At 40.7% G+C, this 26397-nt stretch overlaps 1 protein-coding gene across 3 annotated transcripts in view; it reads right to left on the minus strand.

Annotated features, from left to right (window-relative positions):
* kdm6a (lysine (K)-specific demethylase 6A) overlaps positions 1-26397 on the minus strand; it is a 251786-nt gene that overhangs the window by 11394 nt on the left and 213995 nt on the right. For all 3 annotated transcript variants that reach the window (XM_063050774.1, XM_063050776.1, XM_063050775.1), the window contains 9 exons: positions 22196-22325; positions 21973-22078; positions 17854-18059; positions 17324-17391; positions 17157-17231; positions 7919-8067; positions 4204-4318; positions 2410-2597; positions 1939-2080 (listed from right to left, as the gene is read on the minus strand). In XM_063050774.1, coding sequence (XP_062906844.1) covers positions 1939-2080; positions 2410-2597; positions 4204-4318; positions 7919-8067; positions 17157-17231; positions 17324-17391; positions 17854-18059; positions 21973-22078; positions 22196-22325 — 1179 coding nt within the window. The remainder of the gene's footprint in view (positions 1-1938; positions 2081-2409; positions 2598-4203; positions 4319-7918; positions 8068-17156; positions 17232-17323; positions 17392-17853; positions 18060-21972; positions 22079-22195; positions 22326-26397) is intronic.

Here is a 26397-nt window from a genome sequence, read left to right on the forward strand (position 1 = left end):
CCCTTCATCAGGACTGGAAAGGGAGTAGATGCAAGAATGGGGGGGGGGGGGATGAAAACAAGCTAGAAGGTGGGAGATGATAAGTGGAAAAGGCAAAGGGCTAGAGAAGGAATCTGACAGGAAAGAAGCGTGAATCATGGAGAAAAAGAGGAGGGGGGCACCAGGGGAGGTGATAAGCAGGTGAGGAGGCAAGAGGCCAGAATGGGGACAAAAATACCAGAAGCAGGAGATATCAACATTCACGCCAACAGGTTGGAGGCCATCTAAATGGAATATGAGGTATTGCTCCTCCAATCTGAGAGTGGCCACATTGTGGCAAAAGAGGAGGCCATGGACCAACATGTCAGAATGGGAACGGGAATAGGAATTAAAATGATTGGCCACTGGGAAATTCTGTTTTCTGTGGATGGAGCTGAGGTGCTTGACAAAGTGCTCTTCCAATCTACGTCAGGTCTCACCAATGTACAGGAGGCTGCAGTGGGGGCATCGCATACAGTAGACAATCTAACAGATTCGCAGATGGAAAAGCCACTTGGGGCCCTGAATGAAGGTGAGGGAAGAGATGCATGGGCAGGTATAGTACTTCTGCTTGCAGGGATATGTGCTAGGAGAGAGATTAATGGATTAATGGGGAGGAATGAAAGGACAAGGGAATCATGGGGGGAGTCCCTGCGGAAAGCCAAGAGTACGGGGGAGGTAAAGATGAGTTTGATGGTGGGGTCCCATTGAAGATGGTAGAAGTTGTGGAGAATGATGCGTTGGATGCAGAGGCTCAAGAGGTGGTAGATGAGGACAAAAGGAACTCAATCGCTGTTAAAGTGGTGGGAAAATGGCTAAGTGCAGGTGTCCAGGAAATGGATGAGATGCGGTTGAAGGCAGTATCAATGGTGGAGGAAGGAAAGCCCCGTTCTTTTTTAGAAGGACACCTCTGATGTTCTGGAAAGGAAAGCTCATCTTGGGAACAGATGCAGTGGAAATGAAGGAACTGAGAAAAGGGAATGGCATTTTTACAGGAGATGGGGGTGGGAAGAGGTATGGTCGAGATAGCCATAGGAACCAGTGGGTTTATAAAACATCAGTAGATAGCTTGTCTCCAGTAATGGAGACAGAGAGATCAAGAAAGGGAGGGAGGTGTAAGAAGTAGAATAAGCAAAAGGGCAAAGTGGAAACTGGAGGCAAAGTTGATGAATTTGATGAGCTCTGCATGGGTGCATGAAGCAGCACCAATGCAGTCAGCAATGTAGCATAGAAAGAATTGGGGAACATTACAAGGGAAGGCTTAGAATATGGTCTGCTCCACACAACCAACGAAAAGGCAGGCACAGCTGGGGCCCATGGAGAATGCAGGAGGAGCTGCAAGAGAAATTTTTGAGGGTGAGGACCAGTTCTACCAGATGGAGAATGGTGGTGGTGGAGGGGAACTGGTCGGTTCTGGTGTCATGAAAGAAGTGGAGAGCTTTAAGGGTTTCTTGATGGGGGATAGAAGTGTATAGAGACTGGACGTCCATGCGGAAAATAAGACAATCAGGGCCAGGGAATTGAAAGCTATTGAGGAGCTTGAGACCACATGAAGTGTCACGGATGTGGGTGGGAAAGTACTGAACTGATATAAGTGAACAGACATAAGAAAGAACAAACCAAAATTAAGGTGGCTTTTTCCATCATTTCAGCACCTCACAAAAGGCTTTAATTTTTAGGTCCATCTCCTGAATTACATGATAAATTCAAGAATATTTAAATAAAAAATCCATTGTAGGTTCCAGACTAATCAAACCATATGAAGACCACTTTTAAAATCTCAAATGCTATTAAGGCAAGGATAGATGGCCAATTCACACTGTTACTAAAACATTTTTAACAGACTAGATAAGGGAAAATGTCTTAAACTTCTGAAGTCAAACTAAAATCATCCATTACCCTTACTGCAGAAACACTCACTTGATCATTTCAAAAAGCTTTGGATCAGAAACCTTGATGTTACGTGCCACATTCCAGGACAGATGAATCATAGGAACAATAGATTTCACACTCTGTAACTTGTTCCATTCATATCTTTCTACTGCCAGTTTATATTGATTTGCTGTAGAGTATACAATTAATCTTTAGTTCAAAAGTCAAAACACAGAAAGAACCAATTTCTGAAACAGCTGGACATTAAGTCTGTTTACTATATAAATGCTTTTAGTTCCCACGGCAATAACTCAGTATATACAATATTAGACAAGAAGTATATGGATGTTTCATATTTTGTTCTAGAAGCACTATCCTTGAATCAGTTAAAAAAACAAGTACTTATAAAATGATTCCCCCCTCCCTTAGGAATGATTATTATTTTTCTCCCTGCAAATAACCTGCTGTTATAAAAGGCATGGATAGCATGCATTGGTTTGGCAGATACAATTTTAGTACCTGTCAGAGGTCCGACATTCCAAGCAATGTTGTTGCACCATCCAATGGCCTGAACCCAGTGTACTGTACCAGCATTTATCCACACTAGGTCTCCTGGGCGCTGAATAAAGCGATATACTGGTACATTAGCCTCATAAAGATCCTCTAAATTTGGCCACCATGAGCCCATCAAAAAATTAATGTTATTCCTGGCAAGGAAAATAAACAATTATGAATGTTTGTTCAATATTCTTTCTATTCCCCACTACTTATATTAATTCCTCCTTCTATACACATCTTCTCCAGTCAGAATAGACAAATTATTTACTATTCTTACTAAAATGAGATTTGCATGACTTAAGAATTAATCTTTCTTGATCTCCATGCTATCACATGAATTGTTTTTGTCTCTCCCAGCCATTCCATTGACTGCAATTTAAAAGTTTGATTTCCATGTTTTCTTGGTTCACATAGATCATCAACTTGAAATGCTAGCTTTGTTTCTTTCTTCATATATGCTGATTACCCAGGGAGTACTTCCAAGAAAGATTCCAATTTTATATTGTTATACAGCAACTGTAAAAATGAGTGTGTAACTGCATTAACAATGGGAGGCAGTTACATTCTCCCTTTATACAGTCGCTGGCAAGCACCCGAACATGTTACTTGTCACCTACCAGCACAGGCCCGCAAGTTACAAGCAAGCCCCAGCATCTGAGGATTTAGGAAAGCGACAATCACCAATGAATATACTCAAACACAGACTTATGACATTGGGAGAGTGACTCATTGAAGCTTGAGGATGGCTGGGCTCAACACTGTCATGACAAACTCAGTTATAATACTCTTATAGAGGTAATTTCTTCCAGCAATTACAACCAGCTGTGTTATACCAGATAGGACTCCAGCTCATGAAGAATTATGCATTTGATTTTTAGTCTCAATTTTACTGGAATCAAGCAGTGTTATGATATGAAATGCAATCACTCTTTCTGGAAATCAGTTTTGTTACCTGAATTGGAAAAATGAGTAGCTGACCCCAAAATCGCCATCAATGTTATTTTTAAATTGAATGTGATAGCATTACCAATGACTCCTTGTCAGTTTTCTAATGATTAGGAATAAACAAATGGAACAACAGCTATATTTAATGATACTGAATTTTGTCATTTTTCTACTCTTTGGCATGGGTGCATTTTGCACTGGACAACATATCTTCAACATTAGAGATGCAATCATGTTGAGACGCACAGCCAGTTCTGGAATGCTCAGACTTAAGGTGGAGTTATTAGAAAGGAAATCAGTCAGGAGTCAAGTATGGACAAAAGCAAAATCCTGAATGACAATTTCAACAGCAGATGAAGAATACAGGGACTATGTAATATTTTTGCAACAGAGACCATATAATATTGCACTATAGCAGGATGGAATTGTTGGGATCGAATATTTCCATTTCCAAGGATGACCCAGTCTTGCAATTCAGAAACTCAGGAAGTGAGGCAACATAAATGGAGGGAAATTAACAGTCAACAGTTCAGTCCTTTATCAGGACAGGAACAGACACTTGGAGCAATAACACCTCTGCCAACCATGATGCCAAATTAAATTAACCCCAACTGTGATCCAAACCCCTCCAATCCTTCATGTGTCTAAATAACTCAAATCTAGTCACGAAATACACTTGAGGGGATAAAATATTATGGTACTTTTGCCAGGGGCCTCCTATGTAATCACTCAATTATGTTTTAACTATGTTTCAGAATTAAAAATACCCTTTATATTGTATGTCTTCATACAACAAAGAAATATTCTTACTTTTCACAGAAGTCATTCATAACTGCCCAGTATGATTCAGGTACAGCAAACCATTCACAATCTCCAGGACCTATATTAATGTTAACAGAGCAGAAATTGTTGTTTTCTTGATGACCTATAAGCAAAAATAAAACACTTCCATTACAAAACAAATTCATTTCAAATTTATACTATATTTTGTATTTTACAAGCTATTGTATGCGGTATACGTTCTCTGATACTAAATGGAACCATTGAATAGTATTTTCCTAATATGATCTATAGAATTATTCAACTAATTTAGATACAAAACCTTTAACATATCAAGGCTGAACATGAAACAATTATTTTCTACTTATTTCTATTTTGCTTGTTAGAAGAACTATTCATTTTATAGTATGACTTACTTGGAATAGGGTTTCTTTAAAAAATGTTATTCTACCAAAAGGTATGCATAAAGCAATGTTCAAAGGAACTACAGAATATGCAGCTGTATTTATATCTCATTAGATTGAGCTCCTGATAAAGGGCTGCAGCCCAAAAAGTTGATTGCTTATTCCTCTCAATAAATGTTCCCTGACCTGCTGAGTTTCTCCAATATTTTATACTTGTTAATCTGATGTAACATCCTGGTGACTCTCCTCTGCACATTCTCCAAAAGAAACACATCTTTTCTGTAATGTGGTGACCAGAACTCAGGCAGTATTCCAACTAAGGTCGGACCAATGCTTTATGAAGGAGGAGGATAACCTCCCTGCTCTTGCATTCAATCTCCAGACTAAAAAAGACCAGTATCCCATATGCCCTGCTAACCAATTTATCAACATGTATTGCCCATCTTCAAGGATTTCTGGACGCCAAGATCCCTCTGTTCCTCAATATCCCCTAGGACCAACTAGTCATCACTATTCCCATACAAACTATTTACGTGCAGAGAACCAAAGTGAATCCAGCAGCCCACCCTTAAAAAGTTTTCTAAAAGCCAACAAAATTTCTAACCCGACATCTACTATCTAGACTGTTGGTCTTTCTTGTTTACATTATGCCTAAATATGCCATGAAGTGTATGAAATTCTTCTGAGGATCTAGGTACACTGCAACTACTCAGTTATCTATTCAAACAGCATTTTTAAGGACCTCATTAAATTTGGTAAGTGGGCTTTTATTTTCAAAAGAAAGTCTATAATGCTATCCTCAATAAACCTCAGCTATTTTTAAACACAAATGTTTCTGCAGATATTGGAAATGCAGAGCAACGCACACAAAATGCTGGAGGAACTTAGCAGGTCAAGGCAGCATCTAAGGAAGGGAAAGAGGGTAATGAAGTTTTGAGTCCTGATGAAGGGTCGTGGGCCAAAATGTGAACTGTTTATTCCCTTCCATAGATGCTGCTTGACCTGCTGAGTTCCTCCAGCATTTTGCATGTGTTGCTCAGCTATTTTTAGATGATTATGGATACATTCTAGGAGCTTTCCATATAGTTGGTATTATATTAGGCAATCTTTCTCAAACAAATGAACTACTTTAAAAAGCATTGAAAACCTCCAAGTTTGAAATTACAACTAAAAATGATGGACAGACTCAAGTGGCATGTGAAGGGAGAAATGTAACTCTTCAGGTAAATGACCCTTCATCTAAAACTTGTGGCTGATCACTCAGGTCAAATGTTAACTCTCATTTCTTTTCAAATTAATAGAAGCCATACTGATTTAACAACCGTGGATGAAAGCCACAGGAACAGAATGAGGTCATTCAGTCCATTCAATCATTCCCATTCAATGGAGTTTTTCCAGCTCCATTCCCTGTGACCCTTAAGCAACTTAACAATCAGGAACCTATCAAATGCCAACATTGCACTTGCCTTCATGACTACCTACTCAACTTGAAAGTTACCCTTAAGGGACTCCCAAACCTCCCAAGTCCCTTTGTCCCTTCCTACCAGTGCATAACAATGCACTTCCCTAGGCTGCCTCTCCCAGCCTGTCCATGTCCTCTTCCAGGACCCCTGCCTCTGAAACACTACCTATTCCTGCACCTACCTTGGTATCATCTGCAAACCTGGCTACAATACCGTCAAGTTTTTTTCATCCAGACCATTAATGTATAAAGTGAAAATTACAGATCACGAGGAACTCAACTAGTCACCAGCTGCCATTCTGATAAAGACCCATTTATCCTCATTCTCTGACTTCTGGCAGTCAACAATCTCCTATCAATGTTAGTGCCCCGCCTTGCCTGAAACACCATGGGCTCTTATCTTGTTCAGCAGCCTCATATGTGTCACGTTGTCAAAGGCTTTCTGAAAATCCAAGTAAATAAGATCCATCAACTCCCCCATGTCTAACTGGTCTGTTACCTCCTCAAGGAATTCTAACTGTTCATCTTTTGCCTCTTTCCGTTCTTAAACTTGGATGTTACATTTGCAATTTGCCAATCCTCTGAGACTCTCCCGACTGGGGTTTCATGTAAGATCATTAATAGTGCCTGCACAATCTCTTTAGCTCCCTCTTTCAGAACTCTGCACAGCAATCCATCTGGTCCAGGTGATTTATTCGCTTTCTCCCTGCTAACGGTCACTGCACTCACCTCTTCCCTCACTGTCTTGAACGTCCGGCATGTTACTGTGCAGACTATTGCATAGTACCTATTCAGTTCCTCTACCACTTCTCTGCTCCCCATTGCTACTTTATTAGCATCATTTTCCAGTGGTCCAAAGTTTAAAATAAATTTGCTATAAAAGTACATGTATGTCACTATATACAACCTTGAGATTCACTTTCTGCGGGCATTCACAGCAAACACAACAAAATCAATAAAAGACCACTCCAACAGGACAGACAAACAAACAAATGTGCAAAAGACAACAAACTCTCCAGATACAAAAAGAAAAGTAATAATAAAAAACAAATAAATAGGCAAATCTATTGAGAACATGAGATGAAGGGTCCTTGAAAGTGAGTCCATAGGTTGTGGGATCAGTTCAGTGATGAGATGAGTTGAATTAAATAATCCCTGCTGTTTTAAGAACCTGATGGTTAAGGGGTAATAACTTCTACTGAACCTGGTGCTGAGGGTTCTGAGGATCCTGCACCATCTTCCTGATGGCAGCGACGAGAAGAGAGCATGGCCTGGATTGTGGGAGCCCCGAAGATGGACGCTGCTTTCCTGCAACAGCGCTCTCTGTTTGTGTACCCAACGGTGCGGAGGCCTTTTCCTGTGATGGACTTTTGCCAGTCTTGCCTCCCTTACCATTAAAGTCCCTGGGATTTATTACTGTCTTCTAACCACCTGCAGTACATCTTTACTCTTAATTCTGCTATGTTGTTACTCCTTTATAATCATTCTTCCATAGTCAATAATCTATCAGAAATTGCTCTTGTAACACTTGAGCATTATTATAAAAGACAATGATTATAAACTTCAATGCTGTTTGGTTGTTCAAATAAAAAGTTATCTGCTACAGATTTCATTCTCCACTCGGTAGTGAGGATGAAAAAATAATGAAATACGGATAGTCATGAAGAAATACAAGTTATTTTTATTTGGTGACAATCTCAAACAATAATGATTTACTTAATACATTCTGATTTATGTTATTGCATATGAATCAATATATTCAAAAATACAATACACATGAAAATTACTACTTCCAGAACAAAACAAGGAGGCTTATTTCACTTATTATTTAGCTACTTCAAACAATCATTAATCTTGCCAAACACAAAATTCCACTAACCTGGAGTCCTGCTTCCTGGAACTTTCATATAGAGCTGGACCGTATTCATTCCAAGAATAGTATGGCCCACATGACTCAGCAGGTTTCCTGCTGAGACCACACGTACAAAGGCAGGCAATTTTGTTAATTCATGTAGTTGCGATTTCCACCTGAAGCAATGAGCAACAAATGTCTAATAGTGCAACAAAATACATACGTCAAAAGCATTAAAGTCATCTGTGCAGTTAGAAACATACAGGTTGACTCAGCCATATGTCAAATTATTTATACGTAAGTTCACTGCCATTGTAATTCTCAACTGTGTCTGTTAAATTGATTTTCTTGGACAATGGAATCAGCCATTTTCCAAGGACCTCTCTGGTCATTTTTCAAGTTAAAGCAAAGAAAGTAAATATGAGGAGGCTTCCTGATGAAACAAGGTCATAGAGACCCAAGTGAACCTTTGTCTTCACTGTTGCTACCTGGTTAAAACTATTTGCATGTGTCAGTGGATCCGATTCCATTGGTACAGAAAATGGAAACATTATCACGTCCTCTTAGAGCACAGGGATTGGCAAGGCCACGCGTTAGGGTTAGAGTTATTAGTGTCCTGAATGAGATTCAACAACTCAGAAAAACCACATATCAACATGGTACCTTCCAGATTTGTATCATTTATTAATGATTTCACTACAATATATTTCCCTGATGAGCAATAAGAAGTCACAGACTCAAGCCATTCCAAGCCAACTTGCAGCCTACTAAGCATTGAAAATGCCACATGGAGAAATATAATGACTTGCAATCTTTATTAAATAATATAATGTTAGCTGGATGATAAATATTGGGTATTGAGCATTGTCCAATGTCCTAGCTTAAAGACAGCACAGGAAAAAAAAATTGGTGTTTTTGCAATAAACAAAAACTAGTTTTGATCTGGTCTCCTCAGTGTGAACCTTTCCAAAATTATTCCCCTAAATTTTTGTTGCCTTCAACTCCCAGTATTTATCAAATTCAGAGTCATGGGAATTGTTTTTTTTTTATCCCTGATCAGTCCTACCCTCAGTCTAGACATCCTCCTGCTCTTCGCATACAGCGCCTATAAAACGTATTCACCCCCACCCTCCGGAAGTTTTTGTGTTTTATTGTTTTACAACATTAAATCACAGTGGATTTAATTTGGCTTTTTTGACTGATCAGCAGAAAAAGACTCCTTTCTGTCAAAGTGAAAACAGATCTCTACAAGGTGATCTAAATTAATTACAAATATAAAACACAAGATAATTGACTGAATAAGTATCTACCTCCTCTAATATCACACACCAAATCATCACCGATGCAGCCAAATGATTTTAGAAGTCAAATAATTAGTTAATTTAAGATCATCTGTGTGCATTGAAGGTGTTTCAATTGATTGTAGTAAAAATACACTTGTATCTGGAAGGTCCAACTGCTGGTGAGTCAGTATCCTGGCAAAAACTACATCATGAAGATAAAAGAATGCTCCAGGCAACTCTGTGAAAAGGTTATTGTAAAGCACAAGTCAGGAGATGGATACAAGAAAATTTCCAAGTCACTGAATATCCCTTGGAGTACAGTTAAGTCAATCATCAAGAAATGGAAAGAATATGGCACAGCTGTAAATCTGCCTAGAGCAGGTTGTCCTCAAAAACTGAGTGACCGTGCAAGAAGAGGACTAGGGAGGCAGGGCACCAAGAGACCTATGACAACTCTGGTGGAGTTACAAGCTTCAGTGGCTGAGATGGGAAGAGACTGCACATACAACAACTGTTGCCCAGCAGCTTTATGGGAGAGCAGCAAAGAAAAAGCCACTGTTGAAAAAAACTCACATGAAATTTCAGCCAGTTTGTCGAGGGCATGTGGAGGACTGAAGTCAGCTGAAAGAAAGTACTATGTTCTCATGAAACCAAAATTGAGTGTTTTGGCCATCAGACTAAATGCTATGTTTGGTGTAAGCAAAAATACACCATCCCTACCTCCTGGTGGTGGCTGCATCATACAGTGAGGATGCTTCACTGCAGCAGGCCCTGGAAGGCTTGTGAAGGTAGATGGCAAAACAAATACTGAGTCTGACCTGGTGGTGCAGAAGGGTGGGATGGAGAAGAGGAGAGCTGTCGTCATTGGAGACTCTATAGTCAGGGGAGCAGACAGGAGATTTTGTGGACGTGAGAAGGACACCTGCATGGTTTGTTGCCTCCCGGGTGCCAGGGTCCGGGATGTCTCTGACCGAGTACACAACACCCTGGTACGAAAGGGAAAGCAACTGGAAGTTGTGATACATGTTGGGACCAATGACATAGGCAGGAAGAGGGATGAGGTCCTGAAGTGTGAGTTTCGGGAACTAGGCAGAAGGCTGAAGAACAGGACCTCAAGGGTGGCGTTCTCAGGATTGCTGCCAATGCTACGTGACAGTGATGGTAAGAATTGGAGGAGATGGCAGTTGAATGCGTGGCTGAGGAGTTGGTGCAGGGAGCAGGGTTTTAACTTTTTGGATCATTGGGATCTCTTCTGGGGAAGATGGGACCTGTACAGATTGGATGGGTTGCACCTGAACTCGAGGGGGAGCAATATCCTTGCAGGTAGGTTTGCTAGCATGGTTCGGGAGGGTTTAAACTAATTTGCAAGGGGGATGGGACCCAGAGCGAGAGAGCAGTGAAAGAAGTGCATGGAGTAAAGCCAGATCAAACATACAGAGAGGCTTTGAGGAAAGAGCAGCAGAATAAATGGTGTAAAGACAGTAAGGCAGAAGGACTGAAATGTGTGTACCTCAATGCAAGAAGCATCAGGAACAAAGGTGATGAACTGAGAGCTTGGATACACACATGGAAGTATGATGTAGTGGCCATTACAAAGACTTGGCTGGTACCAGGGCAGGAATGGATTCTCAATATTCCTGGATTTCAGTGCTTTATAAGGGATAGACGGGGGGAAAAGGGGAGGAGGGGTGGCATTACTGGTCAGGGATACTATTACAGCTACAGAAAGGATGAGTAATGTCGCAGGATCCTCTTTTGAGTCAGCATGGATGGAAGTCAGGAACAGAAAGGGAGCAGTTACTCTGCTGGGGGTATTCTATAGGCTCCCTGGTAGCAGCAGAGATACAGAGGTGCACATTGGGAGGCCGATCTTGGAAGGTGCAAAAATAACGGGGTTGTTATCATGGGTGATTTTAACTTCCCTAATATTGATTGGCACCTGATTAGTTCCAAGGGTTTAGATGGGGCAGAGTTTGTTAAATGTATCCAGGATGGATTCCTGTCACAGTATGTGGACAGGCCGACCAGGGGGAATGCCATACTAGATCTAGTACTAGGTAATGAACCGGGTCAGGTCACAGATCTCTCAGTGGGTGAGCATCTGGGGGACAGTGACCACCACTCCCTGGCCTTCAGCATTATCATGGAAAAGGACAGAATCAGAGAGGGCGGGAAAATTTTTAATTGGGGAAGGGCAAATTATGAGGCTATAAGGCTAGAACTTGTGGGTGTGAATTGGGATGATATTTTGGCAGGGAATGTACTATGGACATGTGGTCGATGTTTAGAGATCTCTTGCAGGATGGTAGGAATAAATTTGTCCCGGTGAGGAAGATAAAGAATGGTAGGGTGAAGCAGCCATGGGTGACAAGTGAGGTGGAAAATCTAGTCAGGTGAAAGAAGGCAGCATACATGAGGTTTAGGAAGCAAGGATCAGATCGGCCTATTGAGGAATATAGGGAAGCAAGAAAGGAGCTTAAGAAGGGGCTGAGAAGAGCAAGAAGGGGGCATGAGAAGGCCTTGGCGAGTAGGGTAAAGGAAAACCCCAAGGCATTCTTCAATTATGTGAAGAAAAAAAGGATGACAGGAGTGAAGGTAGGACCGATTAGAGATAAAGGTGAGAAGATGTGCCTGGAGGCTGTGGAAGTGAGTGAGGTCCTCAATGAATACTTCTCTTCGGTATTCGCCAATGAGAGGGAACTTGATGATGGTGAGGACAATATGAACGAGGTTGACGCTCTGGAGCATGTTGATATTAAGGGAGAGGAGGTGTTGGAGTTGTTAAAATACATTAGGACGGATAAATCCCTGGGGCCTGACGGAATATTCCCCATGCTGCTCCACGAGGCGAGAGAAGAGATTGCTGAGCCTCTGGCTAGGATCTTTATGTCCTCGTTGTCCACGGGAATGGTACCGGAGGATTGGAGGGAGGCGAATGTTGTCCCCTTATTCAAAAAAGGTAGTAGGGATAGTCCGGGAAATTATAGACCAGTGAGCCTTACGTCTGTGGTGGGAAAGCTGTTGGAAAAGATTCTTAGGGATAGGATTTATTGGCATTTAGAGAATCATGGTCTGATCAGGGACAGTCAGCGTGGCTTTGTGAAGGGCAGATCGTGTCTAGCAAGCCTGATAGAGTTCTTTGAGGAGGTGACCAGGCATATAGATGAGGGTAGTGCAGTGGATGTGATCTATATGGATTTTAGTAAGGCATTTGACAAGGTTCCACATGGCAGGCTTATTCAGAAAGTCAGAAGCCATGGGATCCAGGGAAGTTTGGCCAGGTGGATTCAGAATTGGCTTGCCTGCAGAAGGCAGAGGGTCGTGGTGGAGGGAGTACATGCAGATTGGAGGATTGTGACTAGTGCTGTCCCACAAGGATCCGTTCTGGGACCTCTACTTTTCGTGATTTTTATTAACGACCTGGATGTGGGGGTAGTAGGGTGGGTTGTAAAGTTTGCAGACAACACAAAGGTTGGTGGTGTTGTAGATAGTGTAGAGGATTGTCGAAGATTGCAGAGAGACGTTGATAGGATGCAGAAGTGGGCTGAGAAGTGGCAGATGGAGTTCAACCCGGAGAAGTGTGAGGTGGTACACTTTGGAAGGACAAACTCCAAGGCAAAGTACAAAGTAAATGGCAAGATACTTGGCAGTGTGGAGGAGCAGAGGGATCTTGGGGTACATGTCCACAGATCCCTGAAAGTTGCCTCACAGGTGGATAGGGTAGTTAAGAAAGCTTATGGGGTGTTAGCTTTCATAAGTCGAGGGATAGAGTTTAAGAGTGGCGATGTAATGATGCAGCTCTATAAAACTCTGGTTAGGCCACACTTGGAGTACTGTGTCCAGTTCTGGTCGCCTCACTATAGGAAGGATTTGGAAGCATTGGAAAGGGTACAGACAAGATTTACCAGGATGCTGCCTGGTTTAGAGAGTATGCCTTATGATCAGAGATTAAGGGAGCTAGGGCTTTACTCTTTGGAGAGAAGGAGAATGAGAGGAGACATGATGGAGGTGTACAAGATAATAAGAGGAATAGGTAGAGTGGATAGCCAGCACCTCTTCCCCAGGGCACCACTGCTCAATACAAGAGGACATAGCTTTAAGGTAAGGGGTGGGAAGTTCAAGGGGGATATTAGAGAAAGGTTTTTTACTCAGAGTGGTTGGTGTGTGGAATGCACTGCCTGAGTCAGTGGTGGAGGCAGATACACGAGTGAAGTTTAAGAGACTACTAGACAGGTATATGGTGGAATTTAAGGTGGGGGCTTATACAGGATGCAGGGTTTGAGGGTCGGCACAACATTGTGGGCTGAAGGGCCTGTACTGTGCTATACTATTCTATGAAAATACAGCAAAATACAGTGAAAGCAACACACATAAAAGTTGCTGGTGAACGCAGCAGGCCAGGCAGCATCTCTAGGAAGAGGTGCAGTCGACGTTTCAGACTGAGACCCTTCATCAGGACTAACTGAAGGAAGAGTGAGTAAGGGATTTGAAAGTTGGAGGGGGAGGGGGAGATCCAAAATGATAGGAGAAGACAGGAGGGGGAGGGATGAAGCCAAGAGCTGGACAGGTGATAGGCAAAAGGGATACAAGAGGATCATGGGACAGGAGGTCCGGGAAGAAAGACGGCGGGGGGGGGGGGGTACCCAGAGGATGGGCAAGGGGTATATTCAGAGGGACAGAGGGAGAAAAAGGAGAGTGAGAGAAAGAATGTGTGTATAAAAATAAATAACGGATGGGGTACGAAGGGGAGGTGGGGCATTAGCAGAAGTTAGAGAAGTCGATGCTCATGCCATCAGGTTGGAGGCTACCCAGACGGAATATAAGGTGTTGTTCCTCCAACCTGAGTGTGGCTTCATCTTTACAGTAGAGGAGGCCGTGGATAGACATGTCAGAATGGGAATGGGATGTGGAATTAAAATGTGTGGTCACTGGGAGATCCTGCTTTCTCTGGCGGACAGAGCGTAGATGTTCCGGTGCGTCCGGTGCTCCCGATGTGGCCTTTTATATGTTGGCGAGACCCGACGCAGACTGGGAGACCACTTTGCTGAACATCTACGCTCTGTCCGCCAGAGAAAGCAGGATCTCCCAGTGACCACACATTTTAATTCCACATCCCATTCCCATTCTGACATGTCTATCCACGGCCTCCTCTACTGTAAAGATGAAGCCACACTCAGGTTAGAGGAACAACACCTTATATTCCATCTGGGTAGCCTCCAACCTGATGGCATGAACATCGACTTCTCTAACTTCCGCTAATGCCCCACCTCCCCCTCGTACCCCATCTGTTACTTATTTTTATACACACATTCTTTCTCTCTCTCTCCTTTTTCTCCCTCTGTCCCTCTGACTATACCCCTTGCCCATCCTCTGGGATTTTCCCCCCTCCCCCTTTTCCTTCTCCCTGGGCCTCCTGTCCCATGATCCTCTCATATCCCCTTTGCCAATCACCTGTCCAACTTTTGGCTCCATCCCTCCCCCTCCCCCTTCCAAATCTCTTACTAACTCTTCCTTCAGTTAGTCCTGACGAAGGGTCTCGGCCTGAAACGTTGACTGTACCTCTTCCTAGAGATGCTGCCTGGCCTGCTGCGTTCACCAGCAACTTTTATGTGTGTTGCTTGAATTTCCAGCATCTGCAGAATTCCTGTTGTTTGCGTTTAAAAATACAGTGAAATCCTGGAGGAAAACCTAATGCAGTCTGCAAGAGAACTGTGACTTGTAAGAAGATTCATTTTCCAGCAAGACAATTACCCCAAGCATAAAGCAAAGAACACAGGAATCCTCATGTTCACTCATGATCCCCATGCATTCTGACACAGCTTGAGCATTTTTGTAAAGAAGAGTGGGGAAAAACTGCAGTGTCCAGGCGTGCAAAGCTGATGAGAGACCTAACCACACATAGTCAAGGCAGTAATTGCTGCCAAAAGCATATCTACTAAATACTGACTTGAAAGGGGTGAGTAATTATGCATTCAATTATTTAGTGTTTAATAACTGTAATTAATTTAGATCAATTTGTAGAAAATTGCTTTCACGATGACACAAAAGACTTTTCTGATCAGTGTCAAAAAAAGCCAAATTAAATCCACTGTGACTCAGCGTTGTAAAACAATAAAACATGAAAACTTTCAAGCGGAGGTGTATGTGTACAATGTCTTGGAATGTTCTTTAATCCTACTCACCAAGGCTCTCTCTTGTCCACATCTAGCTTTCCTAAGATCCTTAAGCTCATTCCCAGCTACCTTATAACTTGCAAGAGCCCTGTCTGATCTTCACTTCTTAAGCTTTAAGCTGTTTCTTTCTTCCTCTTGACTACATGTACCATCTCATGTCACCCCACCATCCTTTCCCAATCTCACTGGGACAAACCTAACTAGAACATCAATGCAAGTGCTCCCTAAACAACCTCCACATTGCCGGTGTGCCTTTCCTTTTAATTTGGTTTCCAATATCTGCAGTAAAATTTTCATTTACAGTAACATTCTGACATTTACTGTAACATCTGTTTCCAGCTTACACTCCCTAAGTTCCTGCCTAATAGCATCATAATTAGCCACCCCCAATTACCCATCCCATACTATCTGTTCCTATCCTTGTCTAAGGCTATGTTAAAAGGTCAGGGAGATGTAGTCTAGATTTTTCAATGCAGAGATCTTAATGGGTTTAAAGATAAGGCATTCCTCATTTAAGATATTTCTCGCAGAAAATATTGTATCGTTGGACCTGTTCCTGAAGTTGCAGTGGAAGAAGAGGGAGGTTCTTGAGAAGGGGGAGTGGAAGATTGCTGGGTATAGGTAAGATTGCTAAACTGAGTTTACAATCAGATCAGCAAGTGGCCTACTCCTGTTCCAAATTTATACATTTCTACATGTTTCTAGTATCCAGAATCAATAATAGAAAAATTAAAAATCATGAACCTATAATATTTCAAAATATGTACAAGTATTCAAGCAAAAGCAAACAATTAAATTAAAATAACGTGTTCTTTTCTACCATGCATTCTATAATTCCTAGTCAAATGAACAGAGCTGCAATTCCTGTACCACATTCAATTGCAATTTTTTCCAGAACAAGAGCTAGGGAATTTCAGTTTCTGCGGGAAACTGGTTGCTTTACTCCAAATCAAATTTTGGACATTAGTATTGACAAAGATGTTCGGAAACTCACTGCAGCTACAGTGAAAAATGGCCACAGTTCCATATGGAACAGAGAGCTAAATCAACAGAAAGCTAAATCAAGACTACAGTTATTTCCAACTGCTTACAGTTTTTGTTATCTGGTCCAAGATAATTCTAACAACATCACTGGAAATTAGTTGCTGCCTATGCCATTTGTTTATTCAGGGATGTTATTTGCACTCCCCTAAGTATCCAGAATATCACTTTCATAAGTAGTGTATTCCAGGTACTTGCCACTCTGAGTGAAAAAAGCATTCCCTGCTTAATCGCTCCCCTCTTAGCCTAAATCTACATCCTGTAACTTTATCTACCTCTGATATAATTAGCAAGGATTCACCAACTGACCTCAGATGGTAGCAAAGGCATTTATGATATCTGGATTTTCTTGATTTACACACTATCATATACATTTCCCTTGTTCTCCCCTACAACTGTCATTTCTTTACAACCTAAAATAATCCTTTTTTAAAACTTGTCATTTCTGATAAAAGTCCACCAACCTAACATTTTAGCTCATTTCTTTTTTAATACATCCTGTCTGCTGAGTATTGCCAATCTCTCTGTAGCTACCGTAAACATTACACAAACACTTCAAAGTGCTATCTCTTGAAACTTTTGCTCCTGATGTACGATTTGAGTATTCACAACCACAGCTGAATAAATACAGGTGGTCCTTTTCCAGTAATACTCTTCTGGTATCATGTATTACAATTATAAACATCATTAACATAGTTAGACATCAAATGTCATTTTTTTTTATTATTCAACATTTTTTAGAGTCACACAAAAAAGGCAAAGACTTACTTTTTCTCATCTGACAAATCAATGTTGGTCCCAAATTTAATGGTTTTAAATGGACCTCTCCTCTTTTTGCTACCACTGTTTTTAAAAAAAAAATGAAAAGTAACCAATGTCAGTGTTATTAAAATGCTTATTTCTTAAACTTTTGATATTTCAATTGAAAAACTTACTTATCAGAAGATGTGGATTCACTATCCGATTGGTCTTTGTGATGGCTATTTCTTTTTTCATTTTCTTCCTGCAAGTAAAGGACTGTGAATTACAAACTGATATACCAGTACCTTCTGAAAACATCTCAGCTTCCAATTTTATCAATTAGGAAATTCACATTGAACAACTACAGAGGGTTTGTGAAAATACTCTTCAGCAAAAAAACCTCATTTAAAGATTTTGGATTTTTACTGCATTTCAGCAATCTTTAATTGGATATTGTTATTTCACTACACCTAGAATGAGATAGAAGCTTCTGAAATCACATATAGATGTTATACTTCCAGAAAAGAATCAGAATAGGATTTTTGGTCATTAAAACACAAATGAAGGATAGAATCTAATAGAAACTGAGAAAAGAGCAAAATGATTTTGTAGTTCTGATCATTAGTTTTTTAAACCAATTTTAAAGGAATAAAATCTGACCAACATAAAATACATTTCATTTTGCTATGAGTTAAACTCAAGTCTCTGCCAGTGGAAGACTAACCCGCAATGATTCCTGGAATGATGAGGCCTGGTATTGTGCATATTTGGCAATGGTGGTGTGTGATCTACTACTCTCACAGCGCCAAATCTTCTTCGTTCCAGTGGAGTCCCAGTTTTCATCTGCTGGCTGTAACAGTTGTGTTCGCACTTCCACTAAATGGTCATTATTTGCTTCTACCAAAGTTTTGGTGGAAAATAGACCTAGGTCTAAAAAGGAAGGTTAAAAATTGAGTTTTACATAGTAATTATTGCTAGAATGATGAAAGATGAATTTTCACAAAACTGAAAATTCACTATAAAAAAAAGAACGACGATTATTGCAGGACAGCAGGTGACAGAGTAGCAATAGAGAAGTGAGAATTGGGCCAAGTTCTTTTTAGAAGGTGAGAGCGCAGGAAGGGTCTAAGAGCTTACTTTCCTTTAATCAATTTATATAAATTGGGAGGTCAACTCCAACTTTCCTTATTTAAGTTTATCAGACTCTTAAGCAAAACTGTTGACATCATTCACAAGTGCTTTACATCAGAACTCCGAATATTAATAACATTACCCTGATATATCATCATAGCAACTTCAAAAAACAAATATCCTGTAATACCACATTGAAAATTTCTCCAAAGACTGATCCCTACAAGCATCAAGAGAGAAAAGTTACTTTGGACTCTTCAGATTTTTGATCCAAATAAAAAAAGGAACGGAGATATAATATCGCTTATTTTGATAGATATATAAAAACAATACTCAAGGCAACATTTTCACTACTTCTGTATACGTGACAAAAATAAACCAATTCCAATTACAAGGCTTATTGTTTGGTGAATTATCAAATAGTTGATACAGATTGAGAACTTACTGCCATATTTAAACTTTTCAATCTCTACAATTTATACATTGCTTGAACATGCCCTTTGAGTTATTTGAATTGATCTACTATACATAAGGCCATTCGTTAACCTTGCTGCTGATGAAGTGCTTTAAGAAATGTGTGTGCTGGAATAGTTCATGTTTTTTCTTTAGTTGAAAGGCACTTGGTTTTACATATTCCAGGTTTCTTTTGCCTCTCACCTGGTAATGACTTCATAAGGTAAAAACTTTTAAAAGTCAAAAGCAAGACAAATTTCTTCCCTAGCCGATTTGTCATGGATAAATCTTGACTGTTGCTGTGTATGCATGCACCAGGAGATGTGAGTCAAGCTCAAATTTATGTCAAAATCAAGATTATGCAATGGCAGTTTCACATAGCTAAAATAATTCTTGCTCCAAACTACCAATAAATCTACTAACACTTTGGAGCGGTATTTTTCTTCCCTCTTCCCTCTTCCCTCCAAAGAAGGCTCAGGAGCTTGAAGACTCGTATGGCCAGATTTGGGAACAGCTTCTTTCCAACTGTGATAAGACTGCTGAACGGATCCTGACCCGGATCTGGGCCATACTCTCCAAATATCTGGACCTGCCTCTCGTTCTTTTTGCAGTACCTTACTTTACCTTTTCTATTTTCTACTAATGATTTATAATGTAAATTTTTAATATTTACTACCGATTTGTACTACAGGCAGTGCGAAGCGCAGAATCAAATATCGCTGTGATGATTGTATGCTCTAGTATCAATTGTTTGGTGACAATAAAGTATAAAAGTATAAAGTATTTATTTTAAAGCTCATTGCTGCTACTTTTGGTGGCCATGTAAGATTAAAATTACATTTCCCTGGTGCATAGGACATGTTGTAAGACAGATGGGATATCATCAACAAAAGTGAACTTATACTGAAAAACAAGAGTTAATTTTTACTAATGGTATTCTACTTACATGAACATGAATGAGGTGAAACTCAAATTACATTGCAAGAGAGCACTTACAGCACCAATTGCACTAAAGGAATCTCTGAGACAGTCATATAGTCAAATTATTTAGTTTCAATAATACATCCTCAGGATCAATTTTACAAGAAAAAGTTTGTAAACCCTTTACAATTACCTGGTTTTCTGCATTAATTACTCAAAATGTGGTCTGATGTTACAATAATAGACAAATACAATCTGCATAAACCAATAACAAATTATTCCATTTTTCATGCCTTTATTAAACACATTGTTTAATCCCTCATAGTCTAGACTGGAAAAATTATGTGACCCCTTGTATTTAATAACTGGTAGAACCTCCTTTAAGTAGCAATAACCCCCACCAAATGTTTCCTGTAGCTGTCGATCAGATTTGTACAACAGCAAGAATGCATTTTAGACCATTTCTCCATACAAAACTATTTTAATTAATTAATATTTCTGGGATATCTTGCATGAGCAGCCCTCTTCAGGTCAAGCCACAACATCTCAATTGGGTTAAAGTCTGGACTCTGATTTGGCCAGTCCAAAACACAAATGTTCTCTTTTTTAAAAAAAACATTGTCATTGATTTATTCGTGTTTTGGTTCACTGTCTTGTTGCATCATGCAACATCTATTAAGTTTTACGTGACAGAGTGCTACCCTGACATTCTCCTGTAAAATGTCTTGATACAATTTGGAATTCATTGTTCCCTCAATGGTTGCAAGCTGTCAAGACCCTCAGGCATCAAAGTAGCCCTAAACCATTATGCTCCTTCCACCATGCTTCACAGTTGGGACAAAGTTTTGGTGTTGATGTGCAGTGTCCATTTTCCTCCACAGCGGTGTGGCATTTCTGCCAAAAGGTTAAACTTTTGTCTCACCTCGCCACAGAACATTGTCCCAGAAGTGTGATGGAACATTTTGGTGTTCTTGCAAATCTGAGATGTGCAGCAATGTTGTTTGTTTCTTTGGAGAGCAGTGGTTTCTTCCATGGGGTCCTTCCATGAACACCATTCTAGTTCAATGTTTTTCTTGAACATGAACAGAAATCTCAGCAAGTTCTAGAGATTTCTGCAGCTCTTTTACTGTTACCCTTGGGTTCTATTTCACCACCCTCAGCATTGCACATTGTGCTCTTGAAGGATGCCCACTCCTAGGGACAGTAGCAACAGTACTGAATTTCATCCATTTGTAGACAATTTCTCTTACTGTGGACTGATGAACACTCAGATCTTTAGAAACACTTTTGTAGCCTTTTCCAGCTTCATGCATCTCTACAATTCTTCTTCTAAGGTCCTCTGAAAGTTGTTTTGATCGAGGCATGGTGCACATAAACAGATCTTTCTTGAGAAGTGCAGGCTCTGTCAGTAACCTGACTTTGTGTGTCTTTTTTTTTAAATAGAACAGGGCACCTCTACAACCCACACCTCCAATCCCATCTCATTGATTGGAACACCTGACTCCAAATAGCTTTTGTAGAAGGCATGTTACCCCAGAGATTCACATTTTTTTTTTGAACCTGGACTGTGATTGTTTAATTGGTGTACACAGTAGTGGCAAGAAATACAATTGTTCATATACTATTAGTTTAGGAAGATTATGTTTGTCTATTATTGAGACTTAGACTGAAGATCAGACCACACTTTACAAGTAATTAATGCAGAAAACCAGGTACTGCAAAGAGTTCACAAACTTTTTCTGTAACTGCATAGAGTTTATGTTAATGTGAAACAATTGCAAAAAAAGATAATGACCTGACAGCCTAGTAGGAAATACAACGATGAGAATTTAAATAGCAACTTTAACCACGATCATCACACTAACTGCAAAAAGGTTTAGCTCAGAAAAAATAATATAAGGAGTTAATATTTTGAGGTTAAAAACAACCTGAAGGAATTCAGCAGGTCAAGCAGCATCTGTGGAGGAAAAGGGAAAGCTGATACTTCAAGCTGAATCCTTGCACCAGGAGCTGACATCCTGATACACTGTCACGGCCGTAAAAATCAAGTACTGCTCTTCCTCTACAGATGCTGCCTGATCCAGAGTTCATCCAGCAGCTTGTTTTTTAGCTCTAGAATCCAATACCTGCACACTTGTCTCTCGCATTCTGATACCCGAGATCCATAATTAAAGGAGAAATTCTAAAATACTTTTCAATAGAAGTTCACTTTTGCTCAGACTTGAGGTAGTTGATAAAATTGTAAGCTACAAATATGCAGAGAGCAACTAATGCTGAAAAGAGGAAAGGGGTTAAAATGAGGATTATTACTCTATTATACTTAGATTGTAATACCTACCTAGCTTGAGAGCCCCAGCAAGGCCACGGATTACAGTAACAGGGTTGTTTGGATTCGTACAGAACTGATGAAGTGGAGGAAAGAAAGCATCGCGCTTGTTCTCTAACTGCATAAAGAAAAACTTTATATTAGGTGTTAATAATAAAAATTGGGCTTCACACTAAGTGTTATATGTAATAATATATAAATAAATATTTTACTGGTCTGTTTATGTTCTACTTACATAAATACTAGGTGTAGGAGGGTTTAGCTTGTCCTTTGGCAGTGGTGGATAGGGTGGTGGTAGTGGTCGAGGTGGTGGACACTTGTCGAGTAAAATGCTACTATTAGATAAACCATTTCTCCCCAGATTTCTGAAAAATAGGCATTATTTGTCACATTCTATTTGTTAACCCCTTTACACTTCGTACACGTAGCTGGAAGCTGAATTGAGTACATACAGACATCGAGAAGACTTTTGATTGTGTGATATGGCGTTGACCAAACAGAACAAAATTACAAGATATAAATGGAAACATTGATCAAACTCACTTATCCAAAATTTGCAGAGACAACATATTTAACACATTTGTTCATATACTTCGTTGATACCTAATTAACATACAAAACTTGTGCACAATAGCATAACAGTCTCAGTAAATTAAAGAACTCATTAATCAGAAATAAAAATAACATTCCAAAGCTGTTAACACATGCAACTTAAAAGATCATTTAATCAATAATTACTTGTTAAAGTGCTTAAGATTGTTCCAATATTGAGAAATATGAAAGTAACTAAACACTGCACAAAATCATCTCATCCCAAGTTGATTAAAAGACATCCAGTCTGAAGTTATACAAACTTCAAGTAGCATCACTTCCAAACAGACAAGAATGTGAAGATATGGGTTTTTCTTGTACTACCGATATTTACATTTGGAAGAAACACAGGTCTGTTGCTAAGATGAAGGGTGAATGTCATATTGACCTATCCTTTTGAGGTGAGAAATGTAAAATTTTTGGAACAATTCTGAGCACAAATGTATAGCAAGTATCCATGTCACACCAACACTATGAATATTGATAACAATCACATAGGCATGACATGTCACAGTTCACATTCCTCCAACAAAAACATATTCTAACTTAATGATAGCAAACATTCAGATTTATGAACTAAGCCTGAGATAAATTCAAATAATCAAATCAATAACCAATCTTAACCACATTGATCTAGGAAGGAATGTCTCAACATGAAAACTGAACTTCCCTATATAAACTTTACATGATTAAAAATCGTACTGAAATTCCTAAGTGCATCCATGTGCTATTACCAGCCAAGCCAATGTCATTTGAATTTTCTCCCCCCAACAAAGTAAAGATATTTGTCAAACACAAGTAACTTACTGCAGGCTTCCACAACTTTCATATATGCACAAAGTGAAGGGTGGAATGCATTCTAACAAATGGCCCACTATCCTGCCAGAGGTGTATATTCCACCCCCAGCCAACATCAGGCAGTCACTGGAGGAGCTGAGCACTGCGATCATCAGTCACAAAACAGCACACCCTGAAGACTTCCAGGTCATTGCAGGAGATCTCAACCAGGCTAGCTTGAAGAAGTCTCTGACGAACTACCACCAACATAATACTTGTGGAACCAGAGAAACCAGCACATTTGACCACTGTTATATCACCACCAAGAACACTTACAATGCCCTTTCATGCCCACACTTTGGAAAGCCCAGTCCCTGGTTGTACTTCTACTTCCATTGTAAAGGCAGAGACTGAGGACCATAGCGCCATTGCTGAGGACCAAAAGCATATGGTCAAGGGAGGTGGAGGAGCGCTTGCAGGACTGCTTTGAATCAGTGGACTGGATAATATTCAGGGATCTATCTTTGAATCTAAATGAATATGCCACAGTTGTCACCGACTTCATCAAGACTTATACAGATGAGCGGGTGCCTCCAAGAACATAGACAAATCAAAAGCTACGGATGAACCAGGAGGTTCACATTCTGCTGAGGACTAGGTCTATGGCATTCAAGACCAGTGATCCAGAACTATAATGGTCCAGATATGACCTAGAGAAGGCGACTTTAAGAGCAAAAAAACAATTCCGATTGAAGTTAGAGACAGAAGTGGATGCACATCAGCTCAGACTACTGTTCATTGATTAAAGTACAGTGTGCAAAACTTTCATACCCGCAATACTAATGAACAAGCCAAAAGACATGGGCCTCTGTAACTGGATCCTTGACTTCATCATCGGGAGGCCACAGTCAGTGCGGATCAGAAAAGACATCACCTTTTTGCCGGCAGACAACACTGGCACACCTCAAGGATACATGCTTAGCCCTCTGCTCTACACTCTCTGCACCCATGACTGTGTGGCGCAGCTCAAATGCCATTTATGTGACCACTGATGCCAGGCAGACAATCTCTGAAGAGTACTGATAATGGCTGTGGTCACTCGTCTTGTAAAGACACTGCCGAGAAGGCAAACAACTTCTGTAGAAAAGTCTGACGATGGCACAACTATTACTGGCAGAATTTCAGATGGTGAGGCCTACAGAAGTAAGATAGATCAGCTGGATGAGTGGTGTCGCAACAACAACCTCGCACTCAACATCAGTAAGACCAAGGAAATGATTGCGGACTTCAGGAAGGAGAAGTCAAGGGAACACACACCAGTCCTTATCGAGGGATCAACAATGGAATGAAAGTGTGAGCAATTTCAATTCTCTGGGTGTCAACATCTCTGAAAATCCATCCTGGACCCAACAGACTGATTCAATTACAAATGCAACCCTCTCACCGGGCCTCGTAAGCTAACTCTGCTAAAAGCCACGTGACTCAGAGGTGAGAAGGACGTCTTTCATAAGCAATATACATCTAGAGTTGGTATGATTTGGGGTTCGGTCAAACAGGAATGTCAGGATGCTCTGATTAAAGGAACCTCAATTTGAGTGAATGCTGTGTAAATACTGCCCATACATAATTAGCCCAGAAATGACAGATTGTACACCAGCATAAAGTTATAAGGAAAGTGTATTTACCAAATTTACAGTTACAGAAAAAAGAAAAATTAAAATGGGCCCATTACAGTTAAATCAGTCCAATGCGCACATAAACGTTAGAACTTATTCCTGTTGGGGGTATATCACTTCGTTGTTCGTCCATCGTCGACGTTGATGAGAACCTCGACACCATTATGATGGTGTCGAGTCCAGCACATGATTTGGATTTAAGTGAGGGAGAGTTGCGCAGCATCTGCGTCACTCTCTCTTCCCAATTCCCATCTTCCCACTGGATCCAGTGGCAAGGCAGAGTCGAGACAGCTGGAGATAGGACTAGGTGAAGTGGATGACCAGGACGTCTTCTGTGTCTTGTCCTGCTCTACACGTTCCACGACACTTGCAGAGACCGCCTTCTTGACCGCTGGACCATTGGGGTGTCAGGGATGGGTAGCACCTCTGGTGGGGGAACATATCGTGTCCTTTTCAAGGCGGTTAGCCCACCTTTGGTCCCCGCCTGGCACTTAGCTCTCACCTGTGGCTCCCCGTAGCTGTTTACATGTAACAGTGGCCACACCCCAGGCAATGGCTTCGACAAGCTGGCTAAACCAGGTGAGGGTAGCCGACGGGTCTCAAACTCTCGGTGAGATAGGGAGGTGTCTATCCCAGCATGTGAAGACAGACTCCAGCGCATTGAGCGGACGAGACCAATGGATATCGCTTTACTCACGCACTGGACCCATGGTCTGTGTGAAAGCAACCTCCACAGCCCGAACTTCCCACGAAGACAATTCTGAACAAGCTGGCTCTCTCAGGAGTATTGACCCTTCCTCCTTGCAGTCATTCATCTGCACAAAGCACTTCTTGCAACGGGGACTATCCTTCGATCGGCATCATGCTCGTCTTACCTCGTGCCGTTTTGCAGCTCCCGCCAAAAGGAGGCCAAACCAAACTCCTGTCCTTCAGAAATCTCTTCCCGCCCAGCTTTCTAAAACCTTCTCTACATCCTACAATCCTTATTGGCTGCCACAACATTCCTAAGTTGGATAGCATGACTCCTTATCTTTAGCAAAAGCCAAAACACACTTACCAGCAGAACACACAGTTTTCACTAAAAACTGCTAAAATAAAATACCTTACAGCATAACAGTAGAAATTTTAACCAGAGCATTACACAAAGGCGGCATGATAGGAACTACATTTCATTGCAAGTTTGAGATCTGATGTCACCAATCGACACAAATTTCTACAGATGTATTATCCAGAGCGTACTATCTAGTTTCACAATCGCCTGTTATGGAGGAGCCACTTCACATGACAGGAAAAAGCTGCAGACAGTTGTAAACGCAGCCAGCTCCATCATGAGCACCAGCATCAAGACATCTTCAAAAGGCAACGTCTTGCAAAGATGGCATCTATCATTAAG

Source organism: Mobula hypostoma, chromosome 6, assembly GCF_963921235.1.
Source record: "Mobula hypostoma chromosome 6, sMobHyp1.1, whole genome shotgun sequence".
Taxonomy (NCBI): Eukaryota; Metazoa; Chordata; class Chondrichthyes; order Myliobatiformes; family Myliobatidae; genus Mobula; species Mobula hypostoma.